The sequence below is a fragment of the Anastrepha obliqua genome, chromosome 4 (genome assembly GCF_027943255.1).
Source record: "Anastrepha obliqua isolate idAnaObli1 chromosome 4, idAnaObli1_1.0, whole genome shotgun sequence".
Taxonomy (NCBI): Eukaryota; Metazoa; Arthropoda; class Insecta; order Diptera; family Tephritidae; genus Anastrepha; species Anastrepha obliqua.
In genome coordinates this window covers 46,868,677-46,896,668 of record NC_072895.1, presented here as the reverse complement: position 1 = coordinate 46,896,668, position 27,992 = coordinate 46,868,677, and the positions used below count along the sequence as shown (strand labels likewise).

General features: G+C 38.0%; 1 protein-coding gene across 2 annotated transcripts in view; it reads left to right on the top strand.

Moving 5' to 3' along the window:
- Window positions 1-20,258, top strand: part of LOC129243522 (protein dead ringer) — a 148,321-nt gene extending 128,063 nt beyond the window's left edge. Inside the window, exons 8-11 of one of the 2 annotated variants that reach the window (XM_054880594.1) lie at window positions 16,341-16,488; window positions 16,553-17,268; window positions 17,432-18,114; window positions 18,878-20,258. In XM_054880594.1, coding sequence (XP_054736569.1) covers window positions 16,341-16,488; window positions 16,553-17,268; window positions 17,432-18,114; window positions 18,878-19,209 — 1,879 coding nt within the window. In that variant the 3' untranslated portion in view covers window positions 19,210-20,258. Of the gene's footprint in view, window positions 1-16,340; window positions 16,489-16,552; window positions 17,269-17,431; window positions 18,115-18,843 lie in introns of both variants that reach the window. The other variant, XM_054880595.1, reaches the window with a different exon arrangement.
- The last annotated feature ends 7,734 nt before the right edge of the window (window positions 20,259-27,992 follow it).

The following is a 27,992-nucleotide window of genomic DNA, read 5'->3' as shown; positions in this document are numbered from 1 at the left end:
ATTGGAAACTTGAGACACCAATTGTCTAACGAACGAACTAACTAATAAACTATTATGCAGTTGCATGCCCCAAATGTTGAACAAATGTTGCTTGCAACCAACCGCAAAGATATTTGCAGCAACGATTTCTATTGCATTTTATTTATTTTGTTTTTAAATATTTTTTGCTGCCACAAAAGGCGTTTGTGGCTTCTTGCTAACTGGCTAACTAACTAACTGTCTAGACGGCAGACGGCAGGCAGCAGGCAGCATCAGTAAATTATAAAATAAGTTATGTTTTGGTTAAAACTGTATATACATATTGTGGCAGACAACAAAGAGGCATGAGTAGTTTATAATTAAAAAACAAAAACAACAAAAAATAACCAACGGGAAACGGTTTTCTTTAACTGTATAAAATAATAGTATGCGTATACGCCATGGTGGTCGCGCGTTTATGGTGAAACACAGTGGTGCACAGTCGCCAACGCCCTAAGTAACAGTTACTTTCAGTCTATGTGTTTTTTGGAATAATTTTAGCTAAATTTTACGCGCATAATTTGCATCGAATGTCTACGTCTGTCATTTTTTTCTTCACAATAAAAAATTATTAATGCTTAAATATTTCTGTACATTACTGCGGTCGAGTGTGAGTGTATGTTAAAAAAAAATTGGAAAACTCTTAACTACCAATTTATCGTCTAACCAGCTTCTCCATTGTTGCCAGCAGTCGCCTCCACATTCGTTGGCTTGAATTGGCACATTCATTCACATTCGCGCAGGCATACATATTTAGAGAGGTAGAGAGTATGCATCTGCACTTCGACTAGTTGTCTAACTTACTAACACACATACATGCACGCATACATACATATTACGTTCAACTGCAGCAGTGCGTCGGCCAGACAGACAATGGCTCGCAATTTTTAGTGCTCATGCAATAATTTACAATTGCTAATAACAGATCATAAAAATGTTGGCTTTATTTGTTGCCATTCGCATTTATGTCTGCTGCCATGGTGGAAATAAATATAAACAACATAAATCGCAAATACATTTGTACATATTACTACTGCTGTGCACTAATACTGACGCAAAAACGCTCATTTACACACACACACACATATATATTGGAAAGCACAACACAGTCTTTACGTGAAAGCTTTTGACAGCCATAAAGCACCCAGTAGTACATAAAAAGCACAGGAAAATTAGCTAAAATATGATTTGTTTTTTTTTTGCGTTTCTACTGCATACAATTTTATTTTCACCCATCTAAAACACACACACACATACATACATACATATGTATGTGTATGATATAGAAAATTTTTTATATGGGTAAGTTGTACAATTTTGTACGTAAGCAAATGGTTTCTACTGCCCTCGTGTTGTTCTTTTTTTCTCACCCGGCTACGCCTCACACAAAGCATGTTTGTAATACTCATTTATGGCTCCTGCTGCTCTGCGGTTTTTGGTGCAGATATTTTAATTAAATTTCAATTTTTACTTAAATTATTACACCGCATAAAGACGCCTCATTGAAGCAAATAGTTGTGGTGGCGAGTCGGTGGGAAAATTTTCTCATACTTAAAAACAGTTTTGGTTTTTATGAGCATACGCCATTTGTTGGATGATTTTGTATAAGATGGCGATGGTGGACAGTGTCATTGAAAAATCCTGAAATATAGCAAATAAAAATATAAGTATATGTTTTCCTTTAAGTCCTTGAGGAGCATAGGGCGTCAGAGAATACCAACTCCGGATTCGTGATTACTTCCATTAATTTTTCCAGAATAAAATTCTCCTGATCCGGTCTATCCGATTTCGTTTAAGCACTGGAACGAAATATTATAGCGTTGTTGTTGTTGTTGTTGCGTCGTATTTCACGCTCAACTTGAAAAAGGCGTGCGTTCATATTAGGTTTGTTCTTGTTGTTGTTGTAGCAGTACCTTTGCCTTGTGAGTGTAGCGTAATCACCGGTCGGCTTTGTCTAGCTCATCTAACGGGAGAGGGGTGTTAGATGAGTGGGTTTAATGGGGCATGTGAAAGGGTGGTTAGTGTCGTGCGGGGTGCCTTCACATGCTGGACAAATGTTTAGTATGTCGGGGTCGATTCTGGATAAGTAGGAGTTTAACCTGCTCTAGTATCCAGAATGTAATTGTGCCAAGGTTACGCGGGACTCTCGGGGAAGTTGGAGCTCTTCGTCTGCGATTGGTGGTGGTTGGACTCCGATAACGGAATTCGGGGGTCGGGAGCTTAAGAAGAGTTTCCCGATGAATGTCGTTTATGGCCTATCTGTACACTGTCCGATCCAGTAGCTGTTTGTCTGTTTTGTCTAGGATCTCGTCCGCGTAGTTGAGGAAATGCCTCCTGATGTGCCTGGAAGGTGGCTCAGGCTCAAGCAGGTGTCTGCATGGGTGAGGCCTGCGGTAACACCCTAGCAGAAACTGCTTACTGAGCAATTTGTTATGCTCCTTAACAGGCAGCATAAGGGCCTCATCGTGTACGTGTTGTATCGGTGATATCATACGACATCCTGTCGCGATCTTTAATGCAGTGTTTTGGCAAGCCTGAAGCTTCGTCCACTGGGAATCACGGGTTTGAGGCGACCAGACAGGCGCAGCATAGTTTAGAACCGGTCGGCCTATTGCTTCATATTGGGGTCGACACAGTCGTTGTCCCTAAGAGTTTTTATGATCCAAATTTTAGTCTTTATTGATAGCCAAAAGTTGTCAACGAGGGTTTCCGATTATTTATCAGAGGCTGTGAATTTGACGATTCGTTAGCAATTAAGATACGAATAAGTAGGTTGCCACCCCGTCTATCCTAGCTTGGTGATAGTTAAACAAACTACCTACACCTCCAAGCAGGTGTTGCCTGTTTTGGTCCGCGAATGGTATTTTGTTCCCACCTAACCGGCTTATCTGTTGAGCGTTTCCCTTTCCGCCACCTGGGGATGCGCCGATGGGAGACAGGCAACTCCACACGACAGCAAAGCTGTCACTTTATTTATCACGGTGATGTGTCTGCTGTGAAACTAAACGTCAGCTCCGTCTACTTTCGCGCTTATAAATTCGCACTTTACTTGTAAACTTTTCGAAAATTTGAAATTATGTATATGCTAATATATGGGAGAATGCTTGTAGACTTATATTTTTTTTACAGAGCCTTAGAGATCCATACGACTGGCCTAGAGTGCTGATTTCTCCAAAACGGGAGGACTTGTTTTGATTTATTTGATTTTGGTCGTATGCGCAAAAATAATTAATGAAACAAATTTCATTTCGTAACCAAAGTTTCAAAACAAAAAAGAAATATTTCACTTCAAATGCATTCTAATTATACAATTTTATGAGAGCTGAGTCGAGTTTTCTTTCTCAAAGGTAGTTAAAAGTGCCACTATTAAATTTTTTTATTAACAAATCTGTTTTTTCTTTCAAATGAAACTTTAAGCAGCTTTGTTCCAAATTACAGTCACTCACACCTTATTTGAACCAAATTAGTCCAGAATACACAAAAGAATTGGCTGACTTCATGCCATGTAGGCTTCAAGCTGTAATTTATAATAAAGGATACCCGACAAAGTACTAAATACCTTAAAATTTTTAAAATTAGAAATAAATAGCTGCTCGTTTTTTTTTTTTTTTTTGTGTTTTTCTTGCATTACATGAAATAAGGGAACACTGTTTTATTTGTTATAAAACAAAATAAAAAAATATCTGCCTACTCTATTTTTCCATTTCCGCAAAAAATTATGAAATATAGAACACTTTCCACCAACAAAAAATCGTATCTGTATCAAATTAGGTGTTAGTTTTGTGCATTTTGATTTTAAGCTGGTTTTCTGGGCCTTCCAATACTTTTAATTGCCGAGAAAACTCTTTCGACTGACCCTGGTAGAGCAAAAGTCTATTCAATGAGAGCCTTGAATTCTGTAAAGCGTACACCATTTTTCAAAAGATGTATTTGAAACACTGAACCCAGCTTTCGTCAGTTGGATTGCCGCTCTGTTCCATTCATTCCTCTTCGGAAGTCCAAAGGGGGTTATGGTGGTTTAGTTCTCGTTGGTTGAAACTGAAACTAGCAAGGCGAAGAAGTTAACTTCGTGAGCCTTATTTCAAATAAGCTCCTCCTTATGTGGCTTCGCTCATCATTTACTCAAATCGCCAATTATTAGTGAATTAAAAAATGGAACGGCCATCGTAGTCGAATGGGTAGGTGCATGACATTCGGCAGTGCGTAGATTCGAATATCCGTGCATGAGACAGCAAAATAATAGAACGAGTTTTTTCGGCAGGCAATGGCAAACCTCCAATAGTATTTCTCGGGTGAAACAGCTCCTCTTAAGAAAACCATTTGCCGTTCGAAGGCGGCTTGAGACTGTAGGTCTCTCCATTTATAGGCCCCTCCATCAAGACGCACGCCACAAATAGGAGGAGGAGTTCGGCCAAACATCTAACAGAAGTGTACGCGCCAATTATTATTTTTATTTATTTTAAAAGGGTTATGGCAATATTAATTTGCGTTACCCGTTCGCGACCTGCATGCTAAATGAGTTTCAGACGTCATAGTACGTATAGAGACGGAAAATATGATACTTATCCAAAAAGTGACGGCCAAAATAAAAAAAGGTACAAAAAGCGAAGCGTGAGAATTAGTGCCTCAAATATACTCACGAACTATTTCATGAAGTACAAAAATAGGTTTGTACTCACATGCAAATTTTAAATTTTAATTATGCAAGCAACAATTAATATTATCACCTAACTAATGAAAGAAAGTGAAGTGGCAACAATTACTCGTACGCGGCCGCGGTTAGAAGAAGCAGGGTGGAGAAGAAAAAAAAGCTAAGTGAAAAAAGTGATTTAAAATATGAAATTGAGTTTAAATTTTATCGCATACAAGGAAAGAAAAAAAATAAAAATAAAATAAAATAAATCAGAATGACCCAAATGTGTGACTTTGAAGGTGGGCGAATGAAGCTTAAGCTTAATGGCGTCAACAGCGACACGGCATCTGCGCATTAGCAAATGAATGGCGTACATTTATTTGAGAATCGAGAAAATTACTACCAATCAGCGTGAGAAACGCTTAATAACAAGTTCATTTGGCAATAATACAATAATACGAAATAATAAATGTGGCAGTCAACCTCTACTAAGGCGGTGGTGGCAGAGGCAGGGGCAGCGAAACAACAATCGAATAGTATTGAAGTATAATATGTGATAGTACTTATGCGCATATGTATGTATATATGTGAATGTAGGAAACTTGGCTAATTGAATATACTAATGTATTGAATTGTTTTTGCATTTTATTGTATTTGTGATATTGAAGTCAAATTCTTCGCCGATTATAATCACGCTGATCTTCTTCGACGTTTCAAAAATGTACTTCATAAGGCAATAAAATTCATAAATTTATTCAATCATTGCAGTAAAATTCCTTTGGAAATCTTCAAGTACAAATTGCAAATGAGTATTGACGAGGAATTTCGCTGGCACTTATAATTTTGTTTTTTTTACTTTTTTGCTCAATAACTTGCTAATGATTGGCTTCTTGGCTTTACAAAGTGCAAATGTTGCCGAAGTAGGGTTCGAAAAAACGCTAAAAAAATTATTGCATTTAAAAAATAAAAAGCAGCTTCTCTTACTTTTCTTTTTGTTTGCTGTTTTTTTAGTTTATGCTAAATTTTTGGCACGCACCAGGCACATTTTTTTCTGCAAATTTGTTTTACCAAAACACTCCGTCACTTTAATATTTTTGCAATGCATTCTTTCCTTCATCGCATTTTTTCTGCTGTAATTTCTTGAATTAAATTATTATACTGCCCATTTGATAGGAGGGTTTCCTCTCAGTTTAAACTTTTTGTATTTAATTTTTTTATTTCTCGTCTTATTCCTTCTCTTTGGAGAATTTAGCATACCTTTGCATCACTTCCTATCCTCATACTCACACTTTTCACACGCAATGTGCGCTTGATATTGAAAAAGCTAAAAATCGGTTGCCTGTAGCTGGCAATTCAGTTTTTATTTAGATTCACCTTTTGCAATACATAGTACGCAGTTATTTGATCTAAATATGTGTGAGTTTATATACCAACACTACAGAGATTACTCTTAAAGTGCACAAATAGTTCACCTTTGTATTTCATGAAACTGAATTTTAAGATTTAATTTTTCCAATTGAAGTTTTAAGTGAGCTGCTATTAAAAGAAGGCGTGCGAGGCTTAAAAGTTTCATGAAGTCGCGTATGGAGAAACATGCTGTCTTTCCACCTCCATTTGTCGCTGAGTAAACCTGGCAAATCTTCATTCACAGCTTTATGGTCAATGAGCCAGTGAGCCGATAACGCCTCCACAACCATACTTACAATAATTCGATCTATCCTAATTAAATCAACGATGCTAAATTTTTGGATGAAGTGTGCCATTATTTTAATATATTATATATGCCATATTTTTCTAGTTTAAGTGTTTTGACAAGTCTGAAGCTTCGTCCACTGCGAATCGCTGCACTTGCTTCCGTCCATGGTGCTGAATGAAACACTTCTTACACCAGCACATCAATGTCTATACGACTGACTTTACGAAGCTAAGGCAATCATATTTTACAATGTCGGTAATTTTGAAGTACGCTCCGTCTTTCATTTTTTCGGTAAAGGTAGAAAAGAGCTCTCGAATGCTCCTCTTAATGTCTGCCCATCTTTTTTTTAATCACTCATGTTTCTGCATCATATAATAGGGCAGGTATAATGAAAGACATGTAAGACGTAGTCTATGTTCACCAAGAGAAAACCAAACATTATAGTTCTATATAGCTCAAAATTGCACATTCTCATTATTGCAGAATTATTCATCGCTTGATCTCAAAACTTGAATTCTTGGCAGCTTTTATGCCGATTCCTAAGCAGGCAATTTGGCAAGTGTGATAACCGCCATTGAACGGGGGTTTTTTGTGTTTTCAGGTACATTTTGTTCTATTCTCTTTTATTGCTCGAGCAGCCTCTTTTGCCTGCTTTGCTAAGCCCCAGAAAGCCGTTCTAACAACTCTGGTGAAAAGCCCAGCAAGAAGTCCCTCGTCTTCGTACGCTAGTCGCACGAAAGGATCACCTTATCTAAAACTTCATTTGGTTCAAACGGAGCTGATGGTAGTAATACCAAATTTAGCGAAGACGTCGTGTGTATAGACAGCTTCTGCTTATGCTATCAAATGCAACAAATAGGCCCGCGCCCAGTGGCCATCATGGAGAGCATTGATTTGTTCGCCTGGGGTCGTTCCAATTTTTCTGATAGAAAAGGCACTGGTGAAACCTCCACAAATTTTCTATTGGATTGAGATCAGGGCTCTGCGCCGGCCAATCCAGTACATCAATTGTTTCTCTTCTGAGCCACTGTCTTTGCAGTATGCTTTGGATCATTGTCCTGCATAAATTTCTATGTTAATGGCATAAACTTAAACACAAATGGCTCCATTTTATTCTGGACTATATCCAGATACTGAAATCTATCCATTTTACCAACCAAGCGAACAATCGGCACAACACCATGCCAGGGAAAAGCTCCCTAAACCATGATGCTTCCGCCGCCGTATTTAATCGACTTTTTTGTGAACCTGTTTGATTTTTTGGACGACGTTTAATAGTTTTCCCATCTGGTTCCATCCTATTTATTTTGGTTTCGTCGGTCCAAAGTACGTTTTTCCAAAACTGAATAGATTTGTCTTTGTGGGCTTTTGCAAAGGCAAGTCTGAGTGTGATATGTCTTTTTGAGAGGAGTGGTTTTTTTCTGCTTATTAGGCCACACAGCTGGGCTTTCTGGACACCTGTAGACCATATTCTTGGTTTATTTCAAGCATTATTTGCCGTGCCGTCTTAAAAGGACCTACTTTGCTCTTGCGTATTATGGCTCTATCCACATTAACATCAGATTTTCGCGGCTTTGGTTTTCTTTCCGTTTTTTTTTTTTTGGTGAAGTAGGATGAATCTTTTTTACTTAAATTAAGAACCATTTTCCGAGAGCACATCATGTTTTCAGCTATTTCTGCACAGCTTTTTCCGTTTTGACTCATGCGGTATATAAGAGCTCATTTCTCCGGCGTGCAATGTTTTTCACGTCCCATTTTTAGTAATTACTTTAAAATTGTGTTTAAGAAACAAAAAATTATACTAAAAATCGCTGAAACAATATTAAAGTTCTACTCTCCGCTGCACAAGTCAAAATGTGCTATTTTTGTGTCCAACTATTTCATAGGCGCAGACACAACTAATAATTTCAATGTACAGACCCGACGGTCCTACAAATTTATGAAAAAATGAGATATTTTTCATAAAACAGTGCCCGTAATCTCCATTTAGCCATCATTACATCATTAGTCTTCATGCTTTCCTTTGATTTGTGCATACCTTCCGCTTCACATACCGTTTCTCTCCACCAATAAGCACTGCTCAGCAGCCGTGTCGCATATACTTCGCGAGCTCGAGAGTTCCGCCGAGTGAATTCCATATTTTGCATTTAATTAATAAACACTACAAAAATCAGTCAACAGTAAACAATAAAGATGGTACCACGTACATACACACACATATATATGTATATGCTATACATACATACATGCATACATACTTATATACCTATTTGCCTATTTGCCAACGTCCACATCTGACGTGGCGTGATGTTACAAAAAAGCGCGAAAAGAAGCGTAAAACTGCATATGACAATGAGCAACAACAACGATCTTGGGAAACTAAAACAAACGTGCAATTAGAGTAAAGAGCCAAAAGTAACAAAGAAAAGAGTGCAGTATCGGAAAATGGACATTGGGCGCGGATAAGCTAACAATTAGCCATGAATGTCTCACGACCAGTAAGTAGATCCCTCTCAGCGAGTGAAGGATTGGTTGGTTGGTTGGTTGAATGTTGATCAACTTGGTGGTTGATCGCGTTGCTTAACTTGTATGCATGTTGCATGCACCATCCTTGCACTAGCTGTTGCCCATTGCTTGTAGTTATGTTGTTTTTGCTCAAATGGATGCTTCACATGAATTACCGTGTAAATATTAAATAAAAATGTAAAGGAGGCAATAGGCCACGTATGCGATTGCCTACAGCAAGCAAGTAGAAATGAATATGCATGCACATACATATACATACATACATATGTGTACATCCGTGTGATTGCGAGTGCATAAAGGGTTCGTTCGAGTGGCTGCTATGTACTCAGCTGCGACGGTATAGAGTCGACAGGAAGATTTTTTATATCAACACTGGTGGCTGGAGGACAAGAGTGCATAGTGCACGAGGCAAATACATATATATGTATGTACATCTGTGCGCCTGTTAATCATAAGTATTGCTTTTTGTTGCCTATTCGATTTCTTCAGCTGCTCGGCCAAGCTAAGTTCTGCGGAATGATAGTGGTAATAATTATTGCTTTTAACGCTAATAATGTTATTGTTTTTGTTGTTGCTTTTTGCCGCACTGTTGATCATGTCTGCTGGAAATGTTAATTTGAAGATACCTGCTTAAAATAACAACAACAATAATAGCATCAATAACCAGCCTGCATAGCTGCATTGCCATTATGCATGTTGACGTGTGTCCACATATGTACATATGTATGTATAGGTATGAACGTATGTATGAATGTGCGCCTCTGTGTGACTATGACCGTGTGGTGGATGGGCACACATTTGATGTGGGTAAACACCTGAATCGGTAATGGTGCAATTACCACCAGCCGAAGTCGGCAAAAAGAAACATCTATATGTATACAGTATTACAGTATATATGTATGTACATATGTATGTGCGAGCATCTTCATCGCATTCAAGCCGCTTTAGATGCCGACAAACTGGAGACAAAAGCCTTGGTTGGCATGGGCGTGCTTTGTTTTCGGATACCTATACAAATATAGCTGAACACTTAATTGACTTATTTCTATATCTTCGATGGGCTTTACATATGAACAAATATAAGTAGGAGACTATAGTCCCAAATCGTCAAACCTTCCCTGGAAGCACTTAGGATGGAACCCGCCGCTATCTCATGAACGAAGGCCAGTTCAGCTGCTAGTCTACCGTAGGCTAGGTTAGGTATATCTGGCTGATCTGAGTAGATCTCACATAGACCACAAGGGTCCGTAGTGTTAGCAGTGTTGTTGGAGTCGGGTTAAACATAGTGCGTATACACGTTTTGGCGAGTTTCAATAAACAGTTTAAACTTTTATCAGCAATATACTTCAGAGATAAAGTGTGTACCGATCCCAGGCAGTTGCAACGAGTTCTGCTTAGAGCAGAACAGTGGGTAAAGGAAGTTTTCTAACGCACCTCTTTTTCTTCTTCGCATAGGTTACGCGCGTCGTTCTGGACCAATCCCACTTTAGCTGCGTGATATGGAGTAAGAAAATGTCCCGTCTGTAATCCAATCAATATTTTACATTCCTTCCTTGGGAGTTATCGCTAGGTACCAAAAGGTCTATGCGTGGCTTATTGCCAACCAAGCTTACCTTGGGGGTGTTCAAATAAAGTTGGTTGTTTAGTCTACTTACTTATACTGTCAGCTATTTTATGGCATGGAAGCAGTCCAATATCTGTGAATCATACCAGTGAAGTGATGAAGTTCAAGGACTATCCTAACTAGACTGACCCTCCGTCGTGTACCCGGACAGACTTTTTCGATGTTGGACGCGAATTTTACATATTTCTATTATAGCTAACGACTTAAGCTTCCAGGTACTTGCCTAAAATTTATTTTTCTATCGCTTTATGGATATAACCTTTTAAAAAGGAGCATCGAACAGGACGAAAAAGGACAGACCCCGAGGCTCAACCAAAGGTTTTGTAAAAGGTGTTCAACGAAGGGCTAATTGCTATTTGTACGAGATTCAACGAGCCGCTAGCCCCGTCAAATGTTTGTGCAAGAAGCGGTAGTTTTCCTATAATGAGTAACATTTTTCACAATGACTTGAAATTTTAACTAAGGTGAACCTTGTTTCAAATGTTGTTTTCTAAGAATGAGTTTCTTAAGCCCCTTTTCAATAGCCATTTCCGAACATTGCTCAAACTATAAAGTCATGGTACAGATCCATAAGTAAAAACACTCTCAGCTGGTTATAAAAAAATGCCACAGCTAAGATCACCTGATTCCCAAACGCTCTTTTACTAAAGTGGTTGCATAAAAACTGATTAAATTACAGAAAATCGTATCAAAAAGTCTAAAAAATGGCGTAAAAATTTCGAAAAATTTCTCAATAAAAAGCACTATTGCAATTAAAAAATATTTGTTATTGTACATTTTCCAAGCCAAAGATATTATTTTATATTTTTTGTTGTCCATATTCTAAAGGGTTTTTCAATAAGGGCGGGTAGATGTTGAAATAGAATAAAATGGCGTTTGCTGTGTGGCACGTAGCGCCGTCCCGCTGGAACCACGTCTACCGAAAAATGGGCGCAATGCGCGCAACGTTTGCGTTAATGAACACTCATTTTGATAATAAAGTTTTATCATTTGAACGTGCAGTTCAATCGTGTAGCTTGCCAAGATGATTTGGCATAAACAACTGAATAATAAACAAAAGATTTGACAGATGTCACCAAAACAAAATAGCTGCCACAGGGCGCCAAAATCGACCCGCGCCAATTGAAAAACCCTTTATTATTTTTAATTTTGCCATAGAAATCTTAATTTGGCATAGCAACCTCGTAAATACACTTAAGCAAAAAGACTAAGCACTCATCCCATCACACACTTGACTGTCTGTCAAACTCACACCAAGAGTGCCTGTCAAAAAATAGGAAGAAGAAGAGAGGTGTTTTTACCTGCATTTTTGTACAATGGCTCTAGCACAGAGGTCGGCAAAGCTTACTCGTGCAAGCAGTACACCCAACTCATTTATTCTTATGCTATTAAAATCTTTGCGGGGAGATATATAATTTTTTTTTAACTCTTCTTTCTCTCTTGGAAACTCTTTTCTCTAATTTTGAGGACCGTTTTGAAGGCACAAAGCAAATTCAGAAAAAATCCAACTCAAAGAATTTTCTTTTAAGATATTATAATTTTTTTCTCCCACATACTTTTTCGAACAAATTATTCCTTATTTAAAATTCCAAGCAAGAAATATATTTAATACAAGACAAAAAATATACTTCTAACCAGAAACTGCCCCAAAAGTATAAATATTAACATTGAATAAACTTTGTTTTGAAGGGCATGGTTTCTTTGTCGTCAATTTAATTTCTTTTAAAGTAAACTATAGGGTTTTCCAAACAGATGTGTTATTTTGATATTCAAAGAAAAATGCTATTTTTTAATATAAATGATCGTTTTTTTATTTCATTATTAAGAGGAAGGTATGCCGTTAATAGTGGAAAATAACATCAGGCAAATGGCCACCACGGCCACGCTTACAGCACAATATCCTTTTCATGAAATTTTCCAAAGAAAAAAGTCACAAGGTGTTAAATCACAGGATCTCGGTGGCCAATTGTGATCACCTCTTCGAGAGATAACACGGTCCGGAAACTTTTCCCATAAAAGATCAATGGTTTCGTTGCTTGAGTGGCACGTCTCGCCGTCTTGTTGAAAATAAACGTTGTCCAGATCAATACCATCCAATTCTGACCAAAAAAAAAATCGTTAATCATCTCTCCATAGCGCAATCCATTCACCAATAACACCTGTTTTTGGAAAACCCTTAGAATTAAGTGCAATCTAAATGCTATGAAATTGCTAAATTCTTTATTTTTTTCTGTTAAACAATCGATGTTTTTTATTTTTCGCACATAAAAAATATATAAACTAATATATAATTTTAGGCGTAAATATAATATATCATAGTGGAGTGCAAAAGTATTATTTCTTATTGTTGGTACATTTGGTGGTTTACTGTTTTCACTACTGTGCAGTTCGATTACTCTGTGCACACCAACACTCTCGCAAAGTCAATTTTGCCGACCTCTGCTCTAGCACAAACCTTTTAAAGTGATATTTTATGAAGGTTTTTCAAGAATTTGCATACAAACCTGAGATTCTACCCGCTCATTTCACATGTTTCTTAGGCTTTCCAATCAGTCATCGTTCAGACGGCAATAAAGTAACATTGGTTGGGTGGGTGCTGCGCTGAGTTTTTTTTTTTTGTGATATCACAATTTTTTATTTTTTTGTTTTTTGATTTCACCTATGTCATATAATTTTATAGATTTTTTTTTAATCCTGGGTATTAACTAAAACTTTGTGGTCCTTGAAAACAAAAATACTTACATATGTATGTAAGTGATGGTGGAAAACTAGAAACATATATTCACTTTCATAGGGTTATAGTATCGAGCACATTTCATGTGTTAGAAAAAAAATGTAAACTTATTTCGCTGTGTCATTGCTTAGGAGTTTGTTTCTGTAAGAAAGTAAGCCTATAAATAAATTAAACTGGAGTAAATCCTTTGGAATAAATCGATTTTAAATGAGCATAGAAAGTTTTGATTGACCCCTTAACGCGAAAATATTGCTTATGCTTCCATCAATATTGTATCAAAGCGACCGATGCTGGAGTTATTGTGGTAGCAGCTTACTAAACCCTGTCTGTGCGTTGTAGTCAACTGTGGTCTTCATCTAATGGTAGACCCAGAAAGCGTGCTGTTTCAACAGGTCGGGCACAAAAGGTGGAGGGGTGTGAGGTGAGTTGGTTCATGCCATGCGCCGTCACATGCTGGACATTTCGTTCTGAGCTACTCTAAATACCACCACACTTGAGAGCAGCCTACGTTTTCGACAAGGATTCTGATGGCTCATCTTCTACTTTTTTACTTGGACTACTTTCCTTTGAAGTTTCATGTATTTACATGTCAATAATATCCTTTTCCCCCACCTCAAATTTCTACGCCACTGTCCTGCATGCAAACACCTGCTTTTGCACCATCGCTTGCCCATGCGTGTTGCATTTCATTTGCATATTGCAATTTACAATACTGTAGCTCACATAGTCGGCGGGGCTGTAGCGCATAACATTGCCGTCGTGCCTTACCAAACACGTCGATGCAAACAATTGCTGATTGTCTCATCTTCGTTCGCTTGTTGTGTTTGTATTGCCTTCCATTAGCATTCTTTTAATTTAATTAACACAATCAAAGGCTGCACATTTCCATATCCCCTCCTCCTTCTACCACTCAAACGCGGCTGCATCATTTAGACCCGTTGAAGTCAAACCACCGTCAACAAATGCACTATCGACAGCTAAAGATCATTTTGTCTTTTTCATATCATCCGCATTTTGTTGGTTGTTGCTGTCGTTCGTTCAATCGCGTTAGTACTCTATTATTTAAATATTTAATAAACATTTCTTTCATTCTCTGCAGCCGCCTGCACGTTCGTGTACTGCATGGCACCGTCCGCTGGCGGTATCTTAACCTGCCGGTCTGTGTTTACTCATTGGAGATTTTGCATTTGCATTTTGTCATGTCACCACCGGAGTTTGTCTTATTTCTATTTCTTCCTCTGCGCATCTCGTCCAGCCCGTTGTTGTTCTCCATTTATTTCATTTTTTTTTTTACCTTCATCCAAGTCGTCAAGTGCAACAATTGAAATATTTTGTTGATTTAGATCCATCGTAACGATCGTTGATAATCATCAGTCATAATGACGACATTTCTGGATGGATGCGCTTCAGGCCATCATATTTTTATTCGTTTTTTTTTTCAATTAATGTGTTAGCTTGGGTAAATACATACATAGATATTCAAATGTTTTGGAAAATGACTATGACTAATAATAAATGAGAGGAAATTTGGCTATTTTTATTTACTAGTATCGGCCGCGGTTGAAAATTCGGTAAATAACAATTCTTACTGTAAGAAGTAGCCTTTATCCAATTTCTATTGAACTACATGCATATATAATGTAACTTAAGAGACACTATAGAAACACACCCGGGAGTTTGCCAATTTTCTTTATTTTAGTGTTTCACGGAGATTCTAATCTAGGTCTTCCGAATGGTAGTCACGTAACAACCCATGCCCCAAAAATTAGGTTAATAAAATTTGATAAAGTTATCCAAATTGCCTTATGGTGAAAAGTGGTTGGTATTGGAAGAGGAGCCGTGACACTCGCTATAATCTGAAATTTCTAGTCCGGGAGCCAGGGGTCATTTTGACCTCATCATTTCATGCCGACTGATTTTAATACTGAAGGCAGACGCCATCCAATGGATGATGAAACCAACCGTCAGCTGGTCCAGTAGCGATGGGTACGTGCGTGGGATGCTGCGAAACGTGTCGAAAAAAAATTTTAACAACTCATTTAATACCGGCTGAAATTTTTTTTTGTATTGTTGACATTTAGTAGACTAAAAAAAAAGTCAGTCAGAGGGGGGGAAATACGTCGTACAGAAATTTAGTTAATGAAATTATATGCAGTTACAGAAATTGTCAATACCTGTCTTATGGTGAAAAGTGGTAGGTGTTGGAAAAGGGAGCGTGGCACGAAATAAATAAAAGGGGAAAATCCAAAACATTTTTGGGATCGCTATCAGGATGTCAGAAAAAACTTGTCATATTTTATCACAGGAAAAATTTCCCAAGCAAGCACCTCCCAAAACAGAGTTTCTTGGTATTTGCCAAATTAATTATTATAATGATTATTTGACGTTTGTTATTATTTTCTTACAAATTTGTAAATATTCATGACCACCCTCTATTTGCGCTGTACAAATCTACGTATGGCAACTGTTAACTAATTTCTTGTACATAAATGAAGGAAATGTACAGTTTGGTATTTTTGGTTTATGCGATTCACTATGTTTGTTATAGCAAATTCTCCGTGATGCAGTACTGACATTTATTCTCTACGCGTAAGAACAAGGCAGTTAGACCTCAAACTTGTTGGTAGTTATTTTGTACATTTACGTACATACATATGTACATGTTAACGGTATGAATTCGAACATTTAATTATACTCATCTTTGTTGCCGTTTGGCTCGGTAGTTTATTTAAGAACCGCAGTGTGTTGTTCCCGCGAATTCCCCTATCAGCAATTGAAGTGGAAGGACATACTGCGTTAAGTGTAATTCCTCATTTTGTTGTTTTTGTATTTTGTCAGAAATATTCTGCTCCACAGGTTCCGCGCCCGTTATTAATTTCTGTAAATTAATACTTAAGGCCCCAGTGAGATCCACCAAGTTATAGTCATGCACAAATTTATTTGGTCTAGGTTGATGATTTATGCATTAAAAAGTGTCTAATTATGGTTCTGCCTAAGAATTGTACAAAATTTTAACCCAAACATCGAGGATTAGATTTTTTGATTGTTCTGCTATTTAATTTAATTTTACTACTCTTTATTAATAATCCACCTCTGCCTTCTCTTCCAGGTATATGAAATATCTCTATAAATACGAATGCAAAAAGAAGAATCTTAGCACACTTGCTGAATTACAGGCGGCTATTGACGGCAATCGTCGCGAGGGCCGTCGCTCCGGTTATGGCCAATATGAGGCAATGCGCAGTCAGTTGCAAATGGTAAGGCAAAATAATGCAATCGAAATTATTGAATTACAATATGATTTTTAAAATGTCGCTGTAGCCCCAACCCAGTCGTCAGTCATTGCCAGCAGGAATTCCACAATTATATACGCAAGTCAGCAACAATCACCAAGCACAAGCGGCGGCCGCTGCTGCAGCAGTAGCACAGCAGAGATTGATAGGACAGATAGGACAGAATATAGTAGCGCACGGAATTGAACAACGCATGATGGAGTATTTCAACTTTCTGCAGGCGAATAGTGAGCAGCAGAATAGCGCTGCAGCAGCTGGAGAAGAGGGCGCTGGCGCCAATCCTGCTAACACTGGTGCAGGCGATGCAGCAGCAGCCGGATCAACGGGAAGGGTGGGCGTGAGTCCGGCTAGTGCAAGTGGTCCAAATGGTGGGCCAAATGGTTCAGGTGGTGCAAGTGGCACAAGTGGTACGGTTAGTATCAGGCATCAGCGTCAACATTCATTGAGTCCAGAGATGTTTGGAAGCGGGGGACTAAATCCGTTCGATATGTCTCATCTCGCATTCTTGCAAATCTACAACAATGGCAATGGCAATTCAGCGGCAATGAGTGCATCCCCGCAGGGCAGTTTTGTTGGTGCAGGCGGCATCAGTGGAGGAACACCTGGCGTCAGCGTTGGAGTACCTGGCTTTAGTGGTGGAGCACCTAGTTTTATTGGAGGAGCAGCTGGTGTTAGTGGTGCAGCACCTGGCTTTGGTGGACGAGCATCATCTGGCGCTAATGGGGGCACGCCAAACGAGCAGAAGTAAGTAATGAATTAATTTTTGCCACTATTCGCACTAAGTGGTTAGAGCGCCATCTGTTGGTCACGTGCTGTGATTTCTCAACACAGCGCTTCTAATACTTTGTGATTGCGGTTTGTGTCTATACTAAACGCTAAACTTTGTTTTTCACAATTTTTCTCGCAGTGAGGCATTAAATCTTTCGGATTCGCTTCCGAATATCAATATCGTCAAACGGGAACGGGCAGAGCAGCGGTCATCACCGTATGCCAGCAACGATTTTCAAAATCGATCGCAGTCGTCGAAACGTGGAGCCAATGGCAACGTCAATGGTGGCTCTATGAATTTTCCAGGCAACATGTATATGCCACCCAACATGGCTGCAGCGGCAGCAGCAGCAGCCGCAGCTGCGGCGGCGGCCAATTTTCGGCAACAGACGGGCAATCTGCCGCCGTACACTGATGATGAAGATGAAGAAGATGACGGAGATGTACATAGCATCATCAATTCATTGGCACGCCGCGAAGAGAACCACCGGACAGCATCAGTGAATGCTCATCAACAACGTCAACATTTGGCGCATAATCGATATGGCGGCACCAGAATAAATGGCAATAACGACAGGTCTAGTGATTCGGCCATTGCAAATTCACCCCCGACCAGTGGGGTGTCGTCTGGTGGTAGTGTCAACAACAGTGGCAATGACCACAGAAATGTACACATGTCAAAGCGGCATAACGTTTATGGCACGCCGGCAACGAGCTGTGCCACTGATGCAAGGCGCACACAGTCTGTGGAACCAGGTTTTGGCGATGTAGAGAATGCATTGAACCTGTTGTCTGGCCTGGCGTTCCACCTGTCACGAAATGGTGAGTTGAAAAAAGAGTCAACAGAGGGGCAAGCGGTCGCCTTCGGTCACTTATCCTTCATACTGATAAAGAGAAAGTAGTTGGTGCTTCCAAATGCAAGAGTGTCATAATCCAAAAGTGTTCAATTGATTAAGTGTCTCTAAGTGAAATGGGTTGGTGCGTGATTACCATTCGGAATTCACAGAGAGGTCGTTGGTGAAAGCAAAATCTCGGTCTCGGTGAAAGCAAAATTAGTAAAAACATTTTTCTAATAGCGGTCGCCCCTCGGCAGGCAATGGCAAACCTCCGAGTGTATTTCTGCCATGAAAAAGCTCCTCATAAAAATATCTGCCGTTCGGAGTCGGCTTGAAACTGTAGGTCCCTCCATTTATGGAACAACATCAAGACGCACACCGCAAATAGGAGGAGGAGCTCGGCCAAACACCTAACAGAAGTGTACGCGCCAATTATTTATTTATTTTTTTTAAGTGAAATGAAAGACTTAATTGCATCTTATGATGCACTGTGCTTTGATATCGCTATGTTTGCGATCATTTCCACATATTTATCTAAATTTTAAATTTTTTGTTTTTGACTATGACACTCTTGCAGATAGTGAACGATATGTGTGTGCATGCATAACAAAAACTGTCATAGGCGAGCATTCACAACAAATGATTCAGGTCTCCTTGTCAGCATTTGAAATAATAAGACTTTTTGTACAATAAAATCTTATAACATATTTTTCAGCTACTCCCATTTTTCTTACTCCCTTTCAAAAAAGGTTACTACAGCAATGGTCATCCGCAGCTGGTTGTAAATCTGAACATAAATAACGTTAAATATTCGGGTATGCTAGTGGCCGAGTCTACCGGTAGTGCCACCTCACCCGGTGCCGTAAGTCCCAATACGTCGGGAAGTAATACTATGAGAGATATGCTGCCAGAAGAACCGAATGCAAATGGTATGAACGGCGGTGCAAATGGCACGAATGGTGGGCACGAAAATGAGAGCATTGGCGATGGCGACCATTCGATTAGTATGGAAGAAGAAATGAGGGATGAGCTAAACGAGTCTGGAGTCAATAGGAATAGGATGGATCAATCGCCTCAGTAGGCGAGTGGCTTTTCCTTGGTTAAGGAAGGATTGACTCGATTGGCGAGTGGAATACAGGAATTACTATTATACGAGAACAATATTCTTATAACGCATTCAAGCACTTCACTCGCTGAAGTTGGTTCTTCATTCAGGGTACTTTTGGAGTACATTTGAAATTCACCTACACATTTATGCGAAAGAAAAATTTATATATTTTATACAACAACCTATAATTTTAAGCCACGATTATTACGCCATTGAAGTTAAATGTTAAATCACCGAAGTAATTAATGTAGCCAGCAAAAAAAAAAAACATTGAAAAAGAATGTACATATTTAAATGTAAAACAAAAACAAAAAAAAAAAACACTTGTAGTGTGTAAATTCATGTCCTCCATATTGATTGGATTTTAAAAGAATCTTATTGTTATTGTATTTTATTATTTTCTCTCCTTATGCGTTTTCGATCACGCCTTCGCCCATACATTTGTACATATTTATTTTACAACTCTTAAATTTATATATTGTTTTCAAATTCAAATGAGACGTTTGATGCTACGGGGTCACGCTCATGCATTTGCTGTCCAGAATCTTTTATGTTTGCGTGTCGGGTGACACACGTACTTGCTTCGTGTCACACTTGGCAGACTTTTTGTCGGCTTTTGCATGATGAAAATCAAAAATCTTAGATTTTTTCGCGGGCAAGCGTCATGCGCCCGACACGCACACATATAAGCCGCTGGACAGCAAATGCATGAGCGTGTGCCCGTAGCATAAGACCACCTTTCAAACAAGCTACAGTGGCAATTCGATAATCCGAACTAATGCGTTTAGATCACTGTTAAATAAATATATAAGTTTATTAAAATATATTAAAAAATTCATGAAAATTCAGTTATTTCAAAGAAAAGGAAGCTTTCGAGTGATATAATATGCAATATAAAAATACCAAATTTAGAAACGAAATAGTTTTAAAAAATATTTTGTGTTTACTATTTTTTTACATTGCCTCATTTTATGTTATATTTTGATTTACAGTTACGAAAAATTAATCTATTTCAATCATTACTTTTTCACTTGATTTTACTTACTTACTTGACACATGAGAACTATGAATAATTATTGAGTAATGCAACCATTTCGACTTACTTGATATATTAGGTTATGTTGGAATGGTTGCTCAGCGACAGAGCGCACATTTGGACGAGTCCCAAATTTGTCCTTTGTCATTGCGTATTTGATATATTACAATGATCGTAAACAATATCGAGAAGATGGCTATAACTTTCCGTCGATTTCCTTTGGAGCATTGGCCTTGAGAGTGTCATGTGGCTGAGGATTATTATTAATGTACACTTTGCCCTTTGAGTAGCCCCGTAGAGAAAAGTTCGATGCTGTTAAATTCGGCGAGTGCGGAGGCCACCCATAATCGCCGTTTTTGTCAAGGAGCGGTCGAGAGAACATGTCTTCAGCAAATTCATCGTCTACTATGCCATTCTACTGAAACTGATTCAAACCTCGCGGTTGATTTTTCTCAATGAAACGCTGCAAAAATTCGGTGATCAATGATCGGTATCGGTCACCATTGACTGTTACGTACCGTCATCCTCGATAATTTTCATAGTGCACACACCAAACTGGCACTTGCAACACCATGCGGGGGCTGCTACTGCACGAAGCGAAGATTTTCAGTGCGCCAGAGCCGACAATTTCGTTTATTTCGCCCTCCGCAGAGGCTGCTACTGCACGAAGCGAAGATTTTCAGTGCGCCAGAGCCGACAATTTCGTTTATTTCGCCCTCCGCAGAGGCTGCTACTGCACAAAGCGAAGATTTTCAATGCGCCAGAACCGACAATTACGTCTATTTTGCCCACCGTTGAGAGTGAAATTTGCCTCATCACTCATATTCAATATCCGAAGAGTTATTTTCAAAATTAAATTTCACGATCTCTCTGCGCGTTCCATGTAAAATTGTACTGGCCCAGTCGTTCTTGAAAAGTCTCCAGAGGAGAAGCAAGTCGTGCGCAACGCAACTGTCAAAGTTATTCAAAGTTCTCATATGTAAAGTATATGTAGATGAAAAACTCTATATATTCAGCGATCGGCCGTAAAACTATGATTGTATGAAAATTAAAATTTATTATAGTAGCAAATATGCTAATGTGCATTTATTTATTATAAAAAATTATAGTTAAAAGCTGCGTCTGCAAACTGTACTCACTGCCTGAGTAACAACACACCATTGTCTTGCGCTGTTGTCAATTTTCTATACCATTAAATAGTCTTTAATCAAGCCAAATTCAAATTTAAAAATTAATAATTTTAGGAAGTATCAGAAAAAAAGCAGTGTCCGAAATTTTGTGCACTAATTTTAATTGTAGGTATATTGGGCCACTTGCAATAAAATAGGAATAATGATTTTAGAAAATCATCCCTTTTGAACTACAGCAGAGAAAAAGCTATAAAAATCGCATACTCTTCGGGTTACTCTATTTATTGTCTACAGGGTGGGGTAGTCGCGTTATCGAATTACCGCTGTATAGAAAATTTTTCAAAGAAAAAGTAGTTTTAGATATCGTTTTTTGAGTAAGATTTTAGCATTTCGAAATTAATAATCGCATAAGGCTTATTTTTAAAATAGTTTAAGACTAAAACTAAGTTGAAGAATATGTTTCTCCTCGAAATTCAATATGATGCTGATATGCGTTTTAGAATATATTCAACTGGCTGGTTGAAAACTTGAAAAAATACCTCCTATTTTAGTTAAAGTTAAAAATCTCTAAATCCTTGTGCAGGTTTTTGATTGCATAACAATTAATTAGATATAACTCAGACATTATTTTTACATTATAATTATCTATACCCAATTACGGCTGAGGGAATCCAAAAAATGGATAAACAAAGTCGTATATACTCCTACATATGAATGTACATACATATACATATAAAAACTAAGTATACAAATTAAACTTTGCTATTTGTAAGAAATTATTTACGTGATGAATTTCATCAGATAAATGCATATAGATTAAATACACAATAACTTATGAAGACTTATACGCAAACGGGTCATTTGAGTTGTAAGTAAAATGAATGAAAGGTAAAGTTAGTATACATTTATAAATATACTGTACACACATACCCATATATATAAAAGCAATGACCATACACATACACTGATGAGTAAGCAAAAAATGTATAAAGATATGTAGTTTATGTAATATAGAAAAACCATTACAAATGTTAACTATAATTATTAGCCGCGAATGCTACGTCATTTAAGTTTAATGTTAAGTTACTAAAGTAAGTAAAAAAAAAATGTTAACGAATACATACTTATTTATATTTAAAAAAACAAAAACAAAAACACTTGTAGTATGTTTAATTTATGTTCTAGATTTTGATTTCATTTGAAAATAATGTTATTTGGTATCATATAAATATTTCTCCTTACCTCTTTTCCATCGCGCCTGCATTCATACGCATACACATTCACATGCACATATTTATTTTATAATTTTACAACACTTCAATTTATGGATTGTTTTTGATTTCAAAAGAGACATTTGTGTTTACATTCTATTAGTTTAATTACTATTAGTTTGATTGCTGTTTTCGAATTGTTGTAAAAAAGAAAGCTACATACCACAAAACATGCTTATACATGCACACTGCATATTTATGGTAATCAAGTAGTTTGTGTAGTGTTAACTATAACATTTCTATTAATCGTAATCCACCACTTAAGATAAATATCAATGTCAAAATATTTTAGCATACACATACAGATATCCATATACTTATATGAAATTTTCTTACTTTAATTAGTTGTAGCGCATCCAACTATAATGTTTAAAAGAGAGAGACAAAAAAAAATTTACTGAATAAATATTATACATACTATCTAAATGATTTATGTGCAGTTTCTGTAAACTTATTTTTATATACAGGTTTTCAGACAAGGCACAAATTTAGGAAAACAAGAAAAATTGCAGTATATGGGAACATAAATCTTCTTCCTCTTCTCAGCATCACAGTCCTTTGTAAACATTGCTTCATTCACAACCTTTCGCTATCCGTCTCTATCTAAGGCTACTTCCTTGCATCGCCGCACAGTGCGGCCGATTCCCGAAAAGCTGGCCAAAACTCAAAAAATTAAGTAATTGATTCAAAATTTCTTACTCGGGGGTTTTCGGGGTCGCTGATTACGAATTTGATCTTAAAATTTTGAAAATCCACCCCCTTCCACCCCTATTGGCCACCCCCTCACGTGAAATAGCGTATATTCAAGAACATAATCAAGATGCATGTAAATTTATATGTTTTCGGGGTCGCAAGGTAGCAAGTGGTAGCAGCTGAATCTTGTTTTATTCAGTAACCATTACTTTTTTGAGTAACCTTTAATAGGTTTCAAAGAAGCATATGACGGCGTTGTATTACTATACAGTTTGAAAACTCAAATTTTATAAAAAAAATTGCAAAAAATGTATCTACGTATTGCTGCAGCTAAAAATTTTGTGTCGAGGTATTGATATGTACTAAAGATTTCTCGTATTTTACTAACCTTCCGAAGATGATTCCATTTGGTTTTGTTCAATGTACTCCATTACAAAATCTTTCAAATGTGTACAACTTTCACTATTCATCGACAGTAATACGATGCTCAAACGAAGGCCACGTTGCGACTGAAAATACAGAGGATACTTAGGGTACAGGACGTTGCTATGAACGGTTTTCACTACTCAAGGCATTACTGTAGCCAACCCAAAAACAAAAAAAACTCTATCTAGAAACTTTTTTTTTCGACTTTTGGCCAGCTTTTTGGGAATCGGCCGCACTGTGCCCCGCACGTTCAGCTTTGCGAGGTCATCTTCAACGTCTTCGTGCCATCTTTTTCTGGGGCGTCCTCTTCTTCGGCCTCCAACGGGGCGCAATTCAACTACCTATCGAGTTGCTCTCTCCTTGCGCATTCTAAACATGTGCCCAAGCCATCTTATCCTCTGAGATTTTATAAATCTTCTCACTGTTTCGTTTTTTACTAAAAGTTCCAGCTCATTACTATATCTTCTTCGTTAAAAACCGTCCTGCAGCATTATTGGCCCATAAATTTTTCGCGAAATTTTTCTTTCAAAGACCATTAATGTCAAACTGATTAATGTCAGTTGTTTTTAGCGTCTACAGTTCGCAACCATAGGTGAGCACAGGGCGGATAAAAGCTTTGTACCAGGTAGATGCCTATGAAATGAGACTTTTTTCAATTTTCAACGTTTATTAACAAAAAATGGTTACAAATTTAATCTTCAAAATAATAGCCATCGCTAGCGACACATTTTTCCCATCTCTCAGGAAATTTGCGGATGCCGCGCCAAAAAAATTGGCCGTCTTTGGCCGCAAACCAATCATCGAGCCATTTTTTGGTTTCTTCGTGAGAATTGAAGCGCTGCTCGGAAAGTGCGTGGCCCATCGATGCAAACAAATGATAATCGGAAGGCGCCAAGTCTGGTGAGTAAGCCGCATGCAGCAGCGGTTCAGCGGTTCGTACGTCTCCACCAATTCCCGGGTCGCTCTTGTTCGATTTGGCGGTGTATTGTCATCAAGAAAAATGATCTATATCAGTCATATCTAGTTGATTCTGATGCAATTAGACGTTGATAGCTCTAATGTACTTATAAATTGTATTGATGTTGTGAATTGTGGGAGTTTTAAGTAGGTTGATTGGGATCTGGTTGTTTAAAAGGGATGGTCGTATTTTATGAAGTACTGGACAGTCGAGGAGATATTTGATCGGGACGTGTGTGGTGCAATGTTGAAAATGTCATAATTTCAGTCATTGGGCTCATGAAAAACTTGCCGATGCTCCGCATTTTGGGACCCGAATTTTGTTCAGCGATGAGGCCTCATTGAACAAAATTGCCATATTTGGGCTGAAGAGCAACCCGAAGCCATTCAAAAACAACCATTACTTCTATGAAAAACAACCGTTTGGTGCGACCCTGTGGGGTGAAGGAAACATCGACCCATATTTCTTTAAAGGCAAGGCTGCGCCAATGTAACAATGACAAACACTATCGCGCCATGATAAAACACTTTTTAATGACGGAAGTTGATGCCCTTGATCTAAACAACAATTGGTTCCAACAAGACGGAGCTACTATCCATACAGCAGGTGAAACAATGTATGTATTTACGGCATCATCGCTTCGGTGGATTGGCCAACCAGATCGTGTGATACCACACCTTTGGTATTTTATTTGTAGGGGTATGTAAAGTTTAAATGCTTTGTGGCTAAACCAGTTCCATTGAAGCATTGGAAGCCAATATTACAAAAGTTATTCACGAGATGCCGACACAAGTCATCCAGCGAGTCATTTAAAATTGGTGTTTACGGATGACCGAATTACGGCGCAGTTGCGGCCAACATTTGAAAGGGATTGTCTTTAAAAAATAGATGTCATGAATGGTTCTACACAAAAATAATACAGATCGCCCAATCAATTTTAATTTTCGTTCTTATATTTCAATTTAAAAACCAATGCCTCTAAATTGATCACCTTTTATTTTAAACTTTGACTCTTCTGTAAACAGAATCCATCTCTTTTTCCTTGTGTGTTTTGGCGAACTCCAAATAAAGTTTACGGGGTGTTTGCTTGAGAAATTTAGACCAAACATAAATTTACTGTTTACCCAATCCCGTGGGGCTTCCCTAAAAGTTATGTAATCATATTTCAAATAACTACTAGTAGATAAATATTATAATACAAGTAAATTTTTGCAAGGTGGCACAAAATTAATCACCCTATCGAAAGATCTAATATTATATTTGACCCTGGTGAACTAGAGAGCTGCAGTATACAAACATAAAAACAATGGAACGCATAAAGATTAAACAAAAGATTTCCATCACTCAAAATCATTTTATTTCTATTTAGTAAAAAATGTATTCAAAAATAAAAAATGGATGATTATTTTTGCGCCATTATTTTTACATCGAGTTGAGCTTCATTTTTCTGATTCCAATGTCAAAGTACTTGAAGCTGCCTTGTCTGCAAATTTCAACTTCTTAATTCTTACTGCTCTATAAAATTGTTCGCTTTAACACTTCAGCGTTTTTCTTTTCTTGCCTTGCTTATATTATATTTTCTCAAACTAACTTAAGCACTTTTCCACTTTGGCTCACAACAAAGTTAAGACCGCAAACTCTGCTCTGCCAACAAATCATTTCACCCATCTATACCTGTATAGTGCTGTGTAGCGGCATTTAGCGCCTGTTTTCCTGTTGCAGAGCTTGCTGGTTGACATTGTCATTTAACTGCTCAACCACCAGCATGTTGCCTATTGGCCTTGTTGCACCTGTCACACCTTGCCCCACAGCAAAACTGCGCACTTCATGTACACCTGCTGCAGCCGGATGCCATGACAACCCAGCGTAATCTGGCAGCCATCCAACCAGACAGGGAGTCACTCAGCCTGGCAGACAAGCAGTTGGCCACCATGCCACCAGGTTGCTAGTGATTTTTTCTTTACATCGTTTCAGTTTCGTTTTCATCCATCGCATCTCTTTGCATCGTATCCTTTCGTTGGCAGTTAAATTCAGTTCAGATGTGTCGAGCAACAAATTGTTGCAATTTGCAGTCAACTTATTGGCTCTGGCAGAAAGTGAGCCACATATATAGCAAAATATTATTATGTTAAATTTGTTGCAATGAAAGTTTTATGTTGCTCACCTGTTGTGAGGCAACAGATGTTCAAGGGCAAGGAAAGCGGTGTCATATTGGCGACAAGGATGTTACTTGCTGGAAAAGTATGTATGTATAGTACAGTATGCATGTGTATATGTATATGGTAATATATAAAGGGTGGTTAAGTTTCAAGGGCCGGTGTTGATTTTGAATAAAATACAATTTTTTTTAGAAAATTATTGTCATTTCTCTTTATTATGATAATATTGGTATGGCTCAATTACGTATGGAACAAAATATCGGCCAAATGATCGTCGTGGCCTCGGCGGCACATCTCCAAAGATCACCAAATGCAAATAGTTCTTTATATAAAGGATGGTTAAGTTTCAAGGACCGGTGTTGATTTTGAATAAAATACAATTTTTTTAGGAAATTATTATTATTTCTCTTTATTATGATAATATTGGTATGACTCAATTACGTATAGAACAAAATAACGGCCAAATGATCGTCGTGGCCTCGGCGGCACATCTCCAAAGACCACCAAATGCAAATAGTTCTTTATCTAAAGGATGGTTAAGTTTCAAGTTGCTATCGACGCATACCTTTTCTTTCAAATAACCCCAAAGAAAGAAGTCCAACGGTGTCGTTGACGTTTAGGTGTGGTTCACATTCAACATCGGCCCTTGAAATTTAACCACCCTTTATAATTCAAACTTGGTGCTTGGTACGTGCAACTTTACTTTATTATACTTGTATGTAGCCCTGTAGCGCTCGAATTAAGTGCTGCATTTAATGGTTCTAGGATGTCTGTCGTCATGGTGGCACTTTGTCTGTCTTGATGTGTCAGTAGCCTGTTGTCTGTTTTCATTGCAGAGTTGGCTTATATGAATTATAACCTGTTGAGTGGCCACCGATGTTAGCTGTATTTGATCTTTGTAAAAGCAGACATTAAAACTGATAAGCGTGTGTTGCTGCGGCAATCGAAAGTAGTCACGCATAAGCCCCCTTGGCTATGGCTGCTATGTGATTTCTTGTTTTTTCCTTCTTATTAGTGGCGTATTTTATGCGTTTAGAAAGGTGGTTATAGAAAATTTCTCACATAAATCATATAAATAAGCAT